At 42.2% G+C, this 14,423-nt stretch overlaps 1 protein-coding gene across 3 annotated transcripts in view; it reads right to left on the reverse strand.

Moving 5' to 3' along the window:
- Positions 1–14,423, reverse strand: part of NCOR1 (nuclear receptor corepressor 1) — a 67,772-nt gene that overhangs the window by 31,105 nt on the left and 22,244 nt on the right. For 2 of the 3 annotated variants that reach the window (XM_068154689.1, XM_068154690.1), the window contains exons 7-14: positions 13,475–13,531; positions 12,983–13,035; positions 11,426–11,492; positions 10,562–10,734; positions 9,173–9,263; positions 8,457–8,635; positions 7,331–7,385; positions 6,455–6,556 (exon numbers count right to left, since the gene is read on the reverse strand). In XM_068154689.1, the coding sequence (XP_068010790.1) occupies positions 6,455–6,556; positions 7,331–7,385; positions 8,457–8,635; positions 9,173–9,263; positions 10,562–10,734; positions 11,426–11,492; positions 12,983–13,035; positions 13,475–13,531 (777 nt within the window). Of the gene's footprint in view, positions 1–2,723; positions 2,846–6,454; positions 6,557–7,330; positions 7,386–8,456; positions 8,636–9,172; positions 9,264–10,561; positions 10,735–11,425; positions 11,493–12,982; positions 13,036–13,474; positions 13,532–14,423 lie in introns of those variants that run through there. The other variant, XM_068154691.1, reaches the window with a different exon arrangement.

Here is a 14,423-nt window from a genome sequence, read left to right on the forward strand (position 1 = left end):
ATGATCTTTAAGGTCCCTTCCAACCCAAACCATTCTATGAAAGTGCCTCTGCTAAAAATTCTAATTCCTATCTGTACCCTGAGATCTCAACAAACCCCATGGCAAGCATCATTCCCTGCCATGAGCTGACTGTGCAGTTTCTGTATTATTAGCTCTACCTCCTCAAACCTCCCAGTTTATTTTCTCTTACATTTTTTCTGGTCAGCTGCCCCATTCAGCTATGGCATTTTGTCTTATAAAGCCAGTGGAGGTGGCAGCTGTTGCAGCATGAGCAGAAAGATGACAATGTACACACACATGTACAGCTCCATTTTAATGCACAGCTCAGTTTTAGGAGTGCTCAGAGAGGTCTGGCCAACATCTTGTGTAGTAGCGGTGCCGGTCCTCTCCAGGGTTATTTTTAACATAGTCCATTTTAGACCAGTGAAATATGAGAGCTTACAACTGGGAAGCAGAGACCTTGTAGCACTGAAGTTGTGACCAACCTTAAGTCACCTTCTCAAAACTGTGGCTAGTCATTTAGAAATATAACTGTTCATAAAAAAAATACCAACCCCACCCCACCCCAAACCTGGCTCAGGTATATTAGATTTGTGTTTGCAGTGAATTTACAGAAGGGAAACTCCAGTCTAGAATCTTTACTTCTTTGTGTAAGCTGCAGTCTTTACTGAGATGAGTTTTACAAGCACACTAAGCATTCACAAAGTAATTGCCATCACCCATGATTACCCTAAGGAAAACAGCACAACACACTACTTCTGCATTCCCCATTAAGGGACTCTCACTCTTTGCCTTTCAAAGCAATCCAGATGCAAAGGTTTAGAAAGCACATAAACTTGATTTAAACTTGCCAGAAGATACAATCTGCTTCAGACAGGAGCTAATGGAAGAGATTTTTGTTACTTAGTGTGAATTACAGAACTAGCAACACAGTCCCCTACAGCTGCTAAACTAACTGAGTAATTAAAATAAGCAAACAATGAAAATAATAATACAGACGATGTAAGAAAAAAATTGTGGCATTGGTTTTGCTGTTCCTTATTTCACACTCACACAAAAAAAGCTTTGGCCTTCCCTGTCTCACTTTACTGTGAGTGGTGGCAAAACATTAGAGAAATCATAGAATGGTGTGGGTTGGAAGGGCAATGTCCTGTGATGTTTTAAGAAAGCAATAGAAAAATAGCACTGCTCAAACAGGGGAAAAAAACAAAGGAAGTGTTAGGGAGAAAAAAATTCATCTATTAAATGGACCTCCAAAAAATATTTACTTAATTTTCAGTGTTGTTAACCTCCCTAAATATATGTAGCACCCTAAATATTGGGGCTTGCCACCCACAATGATATATCTGCCCATGGCCAAAACAGCTCTTTCCAGCACTACTGCATTTCGATGTCCACAGTTCATCTGCAAATTCCTTTCCTTCCAGGCTAAAATATCAAGCAGCAGTTGCCTGCCACTTAATAAACCATGTAACCCACTCCCCAGACTCCCAGAAACCACCAGCAAATGAATGAATTCTCCTGATGGGCCACAAAAGCCAGCAACCCACATTCAATCTTGTAGTATCTATGCCGAGGATCTTCTGAGTGCCACAGAAAATCCAAGCCCTCTGTGCTAGACACCAGGCAAGAATGAGAAAAGAAAGCCTGAGGTTGCCAGTGAGGTTACAGCAGGCAGGACTCCAGTTAAAGGCAAGAGGAGAGCAAGGAGGAAGAAAGCTCTCTTCCTCCTCTCTGAAAAAGCATTCATTTATTTAAAATGACTGATTACAGTTTAAGTTCTGCCTTAAATATGTTTTGCTAAGAAATTACGAATGTAAGAGAGGGTAGAGAGTTGGATATGGCCACGCAGAGGGAACCATTCCCAGGAGTTTAGACTGAAGGGGCTTGAATGGGTTAAACAAACCACCTCTGTCAAAGCAGGCACCCATTCAGCAGAGCCACTACACCCAGACAGCCTCCACTCAAATTCAGTTCGTGCAGAATCAGCCTTACTGGTTATTCCTCACTGGTATCAGCCTCTGCAAGTCAACTTCAGCAAGCAAAATTCATGTAATATTGATACATAAAGCTGCCCTTTAAACAAATGCCCAAAGCAAACCGGGCAATTCGTGGCAAGACAAGGTCAGAGAACTACAAACCTGCTGTTCTAAGACTTCATTAACTCAGATTATACAGTCCACTGAAAAATTCCTCTAAACAGACTTCCCCCACCCACCCCAGAGGAACCGACCTTCCTAGAAACGCAGCAGCAGGTGTCACTGTTTCACTGACAAAACTGAAACGGGAAATCTGGTTACAAAAAGGGCTTGTTTTTGACATTTCAATAAGGTGAACTGGAGCAGAAAACCCAAACACTAATCACTATCATCTTGCTGCAAATTGTTAGCACGTAAAACGCTGGCATTATGTGGCTAGGCAAAAACCTCCTTCAGGCAAGAGGGCAGAGAAATTATTTCCATCGTGCTAGGTAGAGTCGCCTCGAAAAGCAAGAAATTAACAAAATACACTTTCAGAAGAAGAAGAGGAAGAAAGAAGTAAAAGATGAAAATAAACAAAGCCTGTATTTCACATCTAATCTATTGACTGAAAATCCTTCTCTTTTTCTTTCGCCTGGCAAACTTAACGTCACCCGTTGTAAATAACAGGGCTCTCCTCTATTTTAAGAGTGATTTTATTTCACATGCACAATCAATAGGTCAAGTGCAGGTTAAAACACAAACCTTAAAACAGCCGAAGCTTCGGTCAGCGACGTACCTGCACATTCATCGGTTGAGTAAAACTTTTACTGTCCAGGCAATGGGATGGGCTTTAACTCAGGGTACGATTCAAAAGGACAAACCCCACACCGGCACCGACATCACACGGCCCCTTCGGCAGAGCCTGCCTGACCCAGCAACGTGTTTATTCCAGGAAATTGTGTCATTCTGTCACCTAAGCTGCCTACAGCAGAGTTGCCCATCTCACATACAACCTTCTAATCTCACCGGAGTCACCAGAGGTAATCCCCAGCGCTCTGGGCTTGATTGGCCGCCACAGCCATAGAGGGAATTTCTGTCTAGTCAGATCACCGGCCGCTGCCACCTGCCGCCACCGCACACGGCTCTGCTGACCCCGCAGCCACACCACAGAGCGCCCCTCACCACCCACTGCAAAACCTCCTCCCGTCGAGGAGCTATTTAAGGGACTCCCTATCACCCATGTGAAAGCATCAATAGCCACGAGTTCTTCAAATGCTATGTTAAAAACTCGCTTTTCATCTGCGAAGTCACGCTGTATGACACACTGGGGTGGTTGCCTCTGAGGAGCATTCTGTTTAGGTAGCATTTTATACCAAGACCTTTCTAGATCTGAGGATAAAAATGTACCAGAATGTAATAAGCCTTGTACCTCTCAACTTGACATGCCTTCATCTAGCATTCGGCTTCTTTAAAGTAAAAGCCCCCACACTGAAACCTGAGTCAAGCTCTCTACTCGCTACATTCTCTGAAGGATTTCAACATCATTACAGTGATTAATATCTTCTCCACTGCAATATTCCCACTTGCTTGCCTTCTAATTTACAAAAATATATGCACTATTAAGAGTTTAAGCTGAAGCACCTGTTCTTGGCATACACACACCTCAGAGCACGTCATAAATCTTACAGGACCTGTGTTTGCCAATCAGCAAGGAAGTTTCAGGTTGCTACTGGGAGATAAGAAAAATATCAGCTTCAAACAAAGCTGGGGAGAGGGAGGGAGAAGGAGGCTGAACTGCATTCTGCAACTGTAAGATAAAAGTTCTGGCAAGCAAGGCAGTTCAACACTCTCAAGTTCGTTTTTCACTACCTGTTAGAGATGTTGCTAATTAATCCTTCATAAATATAAGAAATAGGATTTTCAGTACCATGTAATTCTTCACTACGGCTTTACCAAACACACCAACCACAATCCTTCTCAACATAAACTTCCAGAAGTCATAAATCTCCCCATTTAGAGCTTTCCCTTTAGTTTGCAAGTACACCTCAACATTGTTCAGATCCACAAAGCCTGACAGCTACACCCTTAATAGAGGACTAAATCCTCTCTAGCAGCTGCCCAAAGTTTGTTGATCCATATCAAGAACTACAGCAGATCACTAACTAGCAATTAAGTCCTAAAACTCTGCAAGTAATTTGAGTTGAATGAGCAATGACAGCACCTTCAGTGTTTCATACTGAGTTATTCACATATAAATCAGTATTCAGAGGAGCAGTTACAACATCAGGCAGAGCACCTGGGATTCCTCTTATAGTGTGCTAAGTCCACAAATCTATGTTCTTACATACAGGGCTGCAATTAAAATCTTCCTGTTTTATATCCATTACCTAAGGAAAGCAAACAATTTATGTCTTGACAAGAGGATTCACATATCCTGAAGGGCAGTATTTACTTAACTTGCTGGCTTGTGATTTAGCACAGATTTGTGCAGTCACAATGCCTCAAAGTCTCAACAATTTTCTCTTTAACATCACTGCTGAAATATGAATAAACCAAATAACCCCCAACTTTTCACATTTTAAGGTCTGTGGATTTCTAAAACCCTGAATTCATAGATTCATGGAATGGTTTGGGTTGGAAGGGACTGTAAAGATCATGCAGTTCAACCACCCTGCCATATGCAGGGACACCTTCCACTATACCAAGCTGTCCAAGGGCACATCCAGCCTGAGCTTGAACACCCCCAGGGAAGGGGCATCCACAACTTCCCTGGGCAATCTGTTCCAGTGTCTCACCACCCTCTCACTGGAAATAATTTCTCCAGCCTAAATCTCCCCTCCTCAAGCTTCAATCCATTCCCTCTCATCCTAACACTAAAAGCCCTTGTATTCAAGAGGACCTTCCCCTCCCACCCCTGTCAATCTTTGGTTCCAGGCAAGCACTGAGAATTTTTTCAGCACATTGTATCTGTACTGGTTTTCAGCTTTTAAATTAACATTAAGGATACAAACTCAAGCTGCTTGCAGGCTTGGTTGTTCCATCCAGTACCCTGTTCACATTCTTTATTTCACACATGACCTTCTTTCCTAACCTCCTCACTGACATATGCTTCGGTCTATTTTCAGTACTTCCTAAATCCTGACAGATGCGAGAGGAAATCAGCATGGGAAGAGCAGGGAATGTGTTCAGGGCATGCACAGCACTCCTCCTGCTTTCTTGGAAGAGAAAAGTCTAAAGTTTGTTTATTTATTTATTTATTTATTTGCTTTGCTTTCCAATACCCACATTCACCTTGGTAGCCTAGCAAATGTATTTATAGGATTCTGTATATAATAAGCTCTTCTTTTCCCCCCAAAAAAGACTTCCAAAACTTCCCAAAGAATACTTCCTGAATCAGCAGATTTTTTTATTTGCATGCATTAAATTGGCCTCTTTTTTCTTGCTATGGAGCTCCACTTTGACTTTGAGTCAGACCACCCAATGAAGATTACTATTAAGTTCTGCTTTTTGACAAACATTGACCTTAGGAAGTGACTTTCCACTGCAAGTCACATGCTAAACCTAATTTCTGTTGGCTCCACCATAGGATTTAATAATGGAGCCAACTTCAATATGCATGGAAGAGTCCTCAAATAAAATATAACTGTCATAGGAGAAATAAAAAGTCACAAACGTGCAAAGGAAAAAGAGATTCCACAGAATTATAACCAAACTGACCACGAACACCCTTGTGGTCAGGATTATTATTATTAGCCTGGAAAGCCTATCAGACCCTGGGCTGCATCAGGAGAAGTGTGGCCAGCAGGTCAAGGGAGGTGATTCTCCCCCTCTGCTCAGCTCTGGTGAGACCCCACCTGGAGTACTGCCTCCAGTTCTGCAGCCCCTACTACAAGGGGGATATGGAGGTGCTGGAGTATGTCCAGAGAAGGGCCACGAGGATGAGCAGAGGGCTGGAGCACCTCTCCTATGAGGACAGACTGAAGGAGTTGGGGCTGTTCAGTCTGGAGAAGAGAAGGCTCCGAGGTGACCTAATTGTGGCCTTCCAATATCTGAAGGGGGCCTACAGGAAGGCTGGGGAGGGACTGCTCAGGATCTCAGGGAGTGATAGGACTAGGGGGAATGGAATGAAGCTGGAGGTGGGGAGATTCAGGCTAGATGTGAGGAGGAAAAGAGTGAGAAGAGAGTGGTGAAGCCCTGGAATGGGTTGTCCAGGGAGGTGGTTGCGGCGCCGTCCCTGGAGGTGTTTAAGGCCAGGCTGATCTAGTGTGGGGTGTCCCTGCCCATGGCAGGGGGGTTGGAACTAGATGATCTTTGTGGTCCCTTCCAACCCTGACTGATACTATGATTACTGAAAGGGCAAAAATGCAGTAAAGGAAAGAGGATTATTTTTCCTTTTCCTCCCCTCCTCATGCTTGCTCCATGGGACAGTGAGACAGCTGCAAATATGAAACAATAAACCAACAATACCCAACTGATTAATAAATGCAAGCTACCTGGTTTCTTCCTCTGCGTTTGCCGTAATTCCTTCGTACAAGGGCTTTGTAATTTTCATTTTTCTTGGTCAAATAGTAATATAATACACAGTCAGGAACATTCTGCAGTGGAAAAGCAAATAAAAAATAATTAGGTTTTACTCCTACAAACACCTCTGTTTTCAGTATTTAATTTCTCTCGACACTTAAAAACTATTCAGCCCCTCTGGATCTGTTTGCTCAGCAGGGAAGTGAATTCACACACAAATACAACAACACAACTATGCATAAAATTACAGCACTAAACACAAGGCTGATGTATTTATAACATCCCTCAGCTACTTCAGTCTGCATAATTTCATCTGTACCAGACAGCTTGCAACTTTGAAAGTTTCTATTTATCATAATAGCTGTATATAGTCAAGATTCTCTTGTAAGGCTTAACCAAATCCTAATTCTGTAACTTCTTACATCAGTTCTGCAAAGCCTCTTCTAAAGAGTAATTCAGCCAGCAGTGGGATCTCACTGACTTGAAAGGTGGTGGCAAGATAGTTAGCACAGTGGCTCAGCAGAGCCAATTATGCCCTTATCTAAGCAGTGAGGTAGTTAAAGAAGCTTACCTGCTTCAAAAAGAAACCAAAGTCAAACCTAAAGGCAGTGCTATTTCCTTTGACTGCTGTCAATAGCACCGCTTTTAAGATGTCTGCACACCGTGATCAGTGATTGTGTCACTGACCAAGCATTACAAAAACCTGTCAAAGCAGGAATTATTTTTTATGTTGGGACTCATTTTTTTTCTCCCCCCCAGGAAGAGAAAATGATGCTGGGAGAAATGACTTACATTTGGAAACTTAGGGATCCCACCCTAGGCTCTAGTTACATTAAAGGAGATCTTACCTTTCGTTCCAAGTAGGAAGCAATTAGACCAAAGTTCTTGGGATGTTGGACAAACCTTTTATAAACCAGAAATTATTTAAGTTTAAGAACATGATTCATGGTCAAACAAGCAAAGCAGTGTTCCAAACAATGTGCTCCATCAGCAAACTCATCATTTACACAACTGGAATTAGTCTACAAAGCTCAGTTCTCAAATGATACAAACTTAGAACTCTGTGCTTAAAACACAGCTATTAATTGTTATCATGACAACACAAAGCTACTCTTCTCATCTTAATCTTAGCATGGAACTAAAGTACTTTGGAGAGTATTTCTTCTCTAAGGACTAAATGCATGCAAGCCTACTCAGCTGAATCACAGAAACCTAGAATGGCTTAGGCTGGAAGGGACCTTAGAGATCATGTACTGTGTCCAGTTCTGGGCCCCTCAGTTTAAGAAGGACATTGAGACACTTGAAGGTGTCCAGAGAAGGGCAACAAGGCTGGGGAGAGGCCTTGAGCACAGCCCTGTGAGGAGAGGCTGAGGGAGCTGGGATTGTTTAGCCTGGAGAAGAGGAGGCTCAGGGGTGACCTCATTGCCCTCTACAACTACCTGAAAGGTGGTTGTAGCTGGGAAGGGGTTGCTCTCTTCTCCCAGGCAAGCAGCACCAGAACAAGGGGACACAGTCTCAAGCTGCACCAGGGGAGGTTTAGACTCGAGGTGAGGAGGAAGTTCTTCACAGAGCGAGTCATTCGTCATTGGAACAGGCTGCCCAGGGAGGTGGTGGAGTCACCGTCCCTGGAGGTGTTCAAGAGGGGATTGGACGTGGCATTTGGTGCCATGGTCTAGTCATGGGGTCTGTGTTGAGAGGTTGGACTCGATGATCCTTGAGGTCACTTCCAACCTTAGTTATACTGTGATACTCCAACCTCCCTGCTATGGGCAAGGATACCTCTCAACTACACTCAACTGCTCAAGGCCTCAAATTGAGGCCTTCTTCTGCAATGTTTCATTTATCCAGCTAGGAACATTATCAAACAGCACAGGGCTTCAGCACTCCCCCTGTCACTGATGTTTACTGCGGGGTCAGGTGTTTCAACTGCCATTTGCAAGGCCATAAAAAATAAAAGATAAGAAAGCTCATTACTTTTCCTTAAAAATCTCTTTCTCGTGGTCGGTCCAGACGTTCATGAACTGCCTGTCTTTATAAACTTTCATGGGATCCTCCATCAGACCATTCATGTTGATAAACTTCACTCGTCTTTGCTCTGCATCGAACATCATGGGAGGGATGACAGAGAGCTGACGCATTTGCTTTTCGTTATTCTACAGGCAAAGAATAAAAGAGAAAAAGTAAAAGAAGACCAAAAGTTGCTACTGATGTTTACAGGTCTTGCATGACACAATTCCTTAAAGCTCCACCCCAGTATACATGCACAGTCTGAAACTTCCTTTTTTCTTTTGGCCGCTTAGCTCTTCTGGAAGTTGTCACTATCCCGAGGAACAATTAGACAACCAAGAAAACAGTGCCACAAACAAGGAAAACCTAAAGTGGAGCAGGGATTTTGAAAGGGAGAGTTTTCATATGTTTGTTAGAGCTGTGAAAAACTAGGTTGTGGCAAGCTTGCAATGAACACAGACACATGAGAAAAATCTAGGACAGATACAATTAGGAAGCATAACCCTTAGAAGTATTTGTAAGACCTGTTTCAAGCCAAACTTCACACGGATTCTTTCAAACCAGCCCCAAATGGTTTCTCTTATCAAGAAAACAAAGCTCTGAAAGAGAGCTTTCACTGCCCAGACAAAAGATATTGAGTCATTTGCTGTGCCTCTCTAGCAAAATACGGACAACAGCCTCACCTCCTGCTCCGAAAGCCCATCGATGATTTCAGAAATCTCATGTTCACTTCTAGCAATAGTTGCTGAAAGTCCAGCCCCTCTTTGGCCAACTCTATAAAACAGGGGGAAACAGAAGTTGTAAGGATAAAGTGAAAAAGAGCTTACTTTCAGATTTTGTATGCAACAATGACAACCTCAACCTCCCTTAAAATGCTATTACCAATTACTGCTGCAATTCTTAAAGCAAAAGCTCCTTATAGCTAGGAGTGCTCTTCCCATTCTAAGGTTACTTTCTTGTCCTCATTTCTTGATTCCACAAAGCCAGATCTTGCAGCCCCCATGACATATTGCAAGCTATCTGCTTTCCTATGGTTTAGGAAGCAAGGTGATTTAGACAGATGGTTAGAAAGGTAAAAAGATGATATTTTTCTGGGGCTTTAACTCTCAAAGGTGTATTACAATTATTTTAAACATTACATAAACAGATTTCTACACACCTGCATCAAACTTGACCTGATTCTGACTTCAAGCACTGCCTATAGTACTGTAGATAAAGTGAACTCTCAAATGAATTGCACACTTCATTCCTTGTAAGACCTTTTTGTACAGTTCTCATTTAACAAATGTCTGAGATTCAATTTAAATAATAAGGATTTAATTGTCATAGCTTGCAGACTTCAAAAAGCAGTAATATCTGGAATCAAACTATGTGGCAAGTACAACAAAAGATCACTCAAATTGTTAATTAAAGGAGTCAAATGCTTTTTGAGTGTGTAGGCTAATGAATGTAAGGATCATGAAACAGGAGTAACACAGACACCAGTGACAGGAAAATATTGAGTATAAATTAAGGTGGAGGCCCAGGCTTATGTGAAGCTGATGCTCCAATTATCTTAAGACCAACTCCACAAACCTTTTTGTGCATTTGAGCAGCTTAACTGAGTCTCATCAAGCATCACAACCTAACTAGCTGTGGCTCATTAGCCCAGTTTCTGTATTTCTTGTGGAAAATATGGGGCTTGATGGCAGATCTAAAAAGGAGGACAGGAAAGGAACAATTTGAACGTCATGAAAGCAGCCCAAGAGGTCACCAAGCTGATGAGGCTAGCACTGCTGACAAAGCTGATAGGGAGTGATAGGAAAGGGGGAGGCATAAGACAGGGGCCACCCAAGGACAGTTCCAAGAACAGTCATGAAGATCCTTAGGATGTGAAGTGAAACTTGAGCTCGATGCCACGAGATGAAAGAACATTGGACTTTATATTGTACGATACGCTAATCTGCTCCTTTAAGAAGTGATGAATATAAAACTCAAGAGGTTAAGCTGAGCCCATTTGATTATCAAGAATTTTAAAACTCCAGGCTTAAGAGATTGTTTTTGGTAGGAACCCTTCAGCTCCACGGCGATACCTTTGGAATCGTTCCTGCTGCTCTCTTTGCTTCCGGATTTCGGGAAACTGTTTCTCATAGTACTCTCTTGTTTTGCTCTCCTTAGCTTTCCTGCGTGGATTATTTTCTATCCTGTCAACTTTTTTCTCCCATGCCTCCATCAGCTGATCATAGCGTTGGCAGATTTTCTGTTCCTGTTAAATTCCAAAAGTAAACCTTGAACTAAGAATACACTGAGCGATCAGTACACAGCACATGGGTGGGCTCCCAGGATCAACAGACACATTTTCCCTGCTTTAGTGGCTCTGTTTGGAAGACAGCATCTATCAAACTCTCAGCAGAAGGAAGGTGAGGAAGTGCCTATGTAAGTGTAAATTTGGACTATTACACACTATTTCTTTGCTTTGTCTGAGCTTTCAGACACCACCCAAAAGAGCCTTTCCTGCTACAACAGCAGGCAAGAGAAGCGTGAAGTTAATTACTAGCATCCAGCATACACAAGTTTGATTAAAAATGCTGTCAGGCTTCAAAAATCAGAGATCTGCCTCATTTTATTCTTTTTTTCCAGATACTACAGCTACTAAACAAGAGGGAAAAACTCAGAGACAGCCCAGTCATGACAGTTAAAGATTTCCACTGTCTGCCTTACATTCATACACTTCAAGAAAAAGGAAAGAAAGAATATTTTTCCTTATTGTATTTCAGGTGGTAGTCAGTCAAATACTCAACAAACCACAGTCATAAACCTGCAGTTTATTTTCCAGTAAGTCAACAGAATAATGGCTTAAGATCTTATTTTTCTAATGACACATTTGGGAATGCAAGCCTGGGATCCAGACAGCACAGCAACCATGTGCTCTGTTTGCAAAGCTGTGTGAGCATTACCCGTTGTTTCCTCGCATGGTTTCTTCTTTTAAAGAACAGTATTAGCTTTTTTCTCATCACTTGGTTTCTGGAAAACAAAATGAGGAAAAAACCCAACACATTAAAATAAGACTAGCTAAGAATTGAGGACTTCAAACAACTCAAAGCCCATATGGATCTTAGATGTCAGATTCTTATTATGAAAAAGGTTATTTTCAAGCGTGGAGAACAGAGGGGAAAATCCTTCATGAAACAATCATCTAACACTGTACTGTAGGCCAGATACTTGAGGATGGCTGGAATAGGCAACTGAGACACAAAAGCTTCCAGTTTCAAGCTAGGTGCTGTCCTTCACCACAAGAGAGATGTGCTGAAATGATCATATTTGGCTGGTGATCTTCTTGGCTACCTGAGCACACTGCTGGCTCGTGTTCAGTCGGCTGTCAACCAGCACCCCCAGATCCCTCTCTGCCAGGCAGCTTTCCAACCACTCTTCCCTGAGCCTGTAGCATTGCATGGGACTTTTGTGACCAAAGTGCAGGACCTGGCACTTGGCCTTGTCTAACGTCATACACTTGGCCTCAGCCCATCCAGCCAGCTTCTCTCAAATCCCTGAATTTGGACTGCCCAAGGTGCAGTAACTCTGTCCATAGCCCAGGACACAAGATGAGTACCTGGCTTAAGGCAATAACTAATAGATCATGAAAAAATAATTTGAAAAATAATCCTCCTGTGGTTTATTGACAGCAGCAACTTTTGAAACACTTCTTCCACTGAGGAAGTGCTCACTAGACAGATCTAGGCCAAATCTGGTATTTTAGACTTTTCAAAACACAAGTGCTACCAGTTTTGAGAGCTATTCCTGTCTTTAAGTTAAGATGAAAAGCTCTGTTTTCCCTCTGCCTTTAGTACATCTAACTCATGTCTTGCAGCGCTGCTCTACAACACAGGAATTGGAAAGCTCCATGGACTGGAACCTTCTAATTAATGTTTAAGTGCACAAATCCTATGTGGAAATCACAGCAATGAAAAATTTGAGCAAATGTTTAAGTCCAGAACCTTTAAATCATAGAATCATAGAATCACTAAGGCTGGAAAAGACCTTTAAGGTCATCAAGTTCAACTGTAACCCAACCACCATGACCACCAAACCATGCCCTGAAGCACAACACCCACACACTTCTTGAACACCTCCAGGGTTGATGACTCCACCACCTCTCTGGGCAACCTGCTCCAACACCTCATCACTCTCTCACTAAAGAAGTATTTCCTAATGTCCAATCTAAGCCTCCCCTGGCACAACCTAAACCCATTTCCTCTCATCCTATCTCTGGTTACTTGGGAGAAGAGACCAACACCAGCCTCACTGATCCAACCTCCTTTCAGGCAGATGTAGAGTGCAATAAGATCTCCACTTAGCCTCTTCTTCTCTAGACTAAAGATCTCCAGCTCCCTCAGCCACTCCTCCTGTGCCATGCCCTCCAAACTCCTCACCAGCCTCATTGCTCTCCTCTGGACAGACTCCAGCACCTCAATGTCTTTCCTAATGGCACAATGAGAAGGTATTACAGCACTCACGTTTTGATGTTTTCATGGTAGACCTTCGTGTCTGATGGCTGGTTGTAAAGTGGCTACAATTTTGGATTAGAAAGGCACACTTTTAGTATTTCCCAATGCATGTAATTCCAGAAGTAAATGCAATATCTTTAACAGTGTTTTAGTATTCTGCCAACAGTGCACTCAATCTGAAGGGACTGGAAGATACTCATGATAAAGCACAGATTTCATTATGTAAAATTAGATCATTAAAACTACTTAGGGATGTAACAGGACTTCATTTTTTTCCCTCCCCAGATTTCAAACTGTTCTCTCACACAGATTCAAATCCACTTTAAGAATTACAACTAAGTGACCACTCAGCTCACTCAAGCCCCACTTCACCACACACTTCTTTTATACATAAACACTGAACAACATCTGTTTACCACAAAGGAATTACAGCAACTGGCAACACAGAAAATAGAACAAAAGAAAGCCAGAAAACCAAAACAACTCAAACCCACAACTCACCAGTTCAACTTTTGGACCAAGACCTTCAAAAATCTTGTGAGCTTCTTCTGCTTTTTTCTGCAAAGAAGATTTTTTGGTATAGTCTAAGTAAATCAGCTGAAGTTAGTGTCAAAAGCATATCTGAGCTCTCTCACTTGTGCTCACTGTTGTTTAAACCCCTGGCTGACCATACTGCATCCTTTTTAACCTACTGCTGCAAAACTGCCTCAGCAAATCAGGAAACCTGTACTTGAATTGTGTAGTTACCACTCTAATCTCCATGTTTGGAAGGTGATAGAACACAAAAGCAGGAACTGATCTCTGCAGTTCAGAAAACCCCATGCTCTTATTAAATATAGCAAATAATTAATAAGAGGAAGAAAGGTGTTCAGTAAACCAAGTATAGCTAGCTTAATTAAATGGGATTAATAGACTAAACTTCTCCAATTGCCAAGTCAGGGACTATGAATCAATGTGTACACAGACACACAAAGTATGTCAAAGCCCCTCCTTCCCTCACACTAGGCAAAGACCCCAATCCAATTCTGACCCTAAAGCAGGCAGCAGTGCAAGGACATCTGGCTTTCACAAATTCACTTTGAGCCTGCACAATCTTCCAAAGCCCTTTGTCAGCAGACAAAGCTTCCTGAAGTGATTCAACAGACTAGTTCAAATTTGCTTCTTTCCCTCCGATCATTATACATACTAGCCCTTAAACATCTGCAAAGAAAAATACAAGAGAAGCTAGTCCATAAGGCAGTTATTATTAGAAAGTGTCCAAACATCTTTCCATGTAATTTCAATCTTGAGAAATTCTTTGGAACTCACAGCTGCACAAAATAATTACATACCAAGGAAATGTTACAGTATTGCCCTGCTAGAATGGTTTTTCTGGTCTCAAAACACTTGGAATTGAACTCTAGCCCTATACTGCCACTCCACAGTACACATGATTCCTGATGTGAGAATT

Source organism: Melanerpes formicivorus, unplaced genomic scaffold (assembly GCF_026170545.1).
Source record: "Melanerpes formicivorus ecotype bairdi unplaced genomic scaffold, bMelFor1.0.p_v2 SCAF_29, whole genome shotgun sequence".
Lineage (NCBI taxonomy): Eukaryota > Metazoa > Chordata > Aves > Piciformes > Picidae > Melanerpes > Melanerpes formicivorus.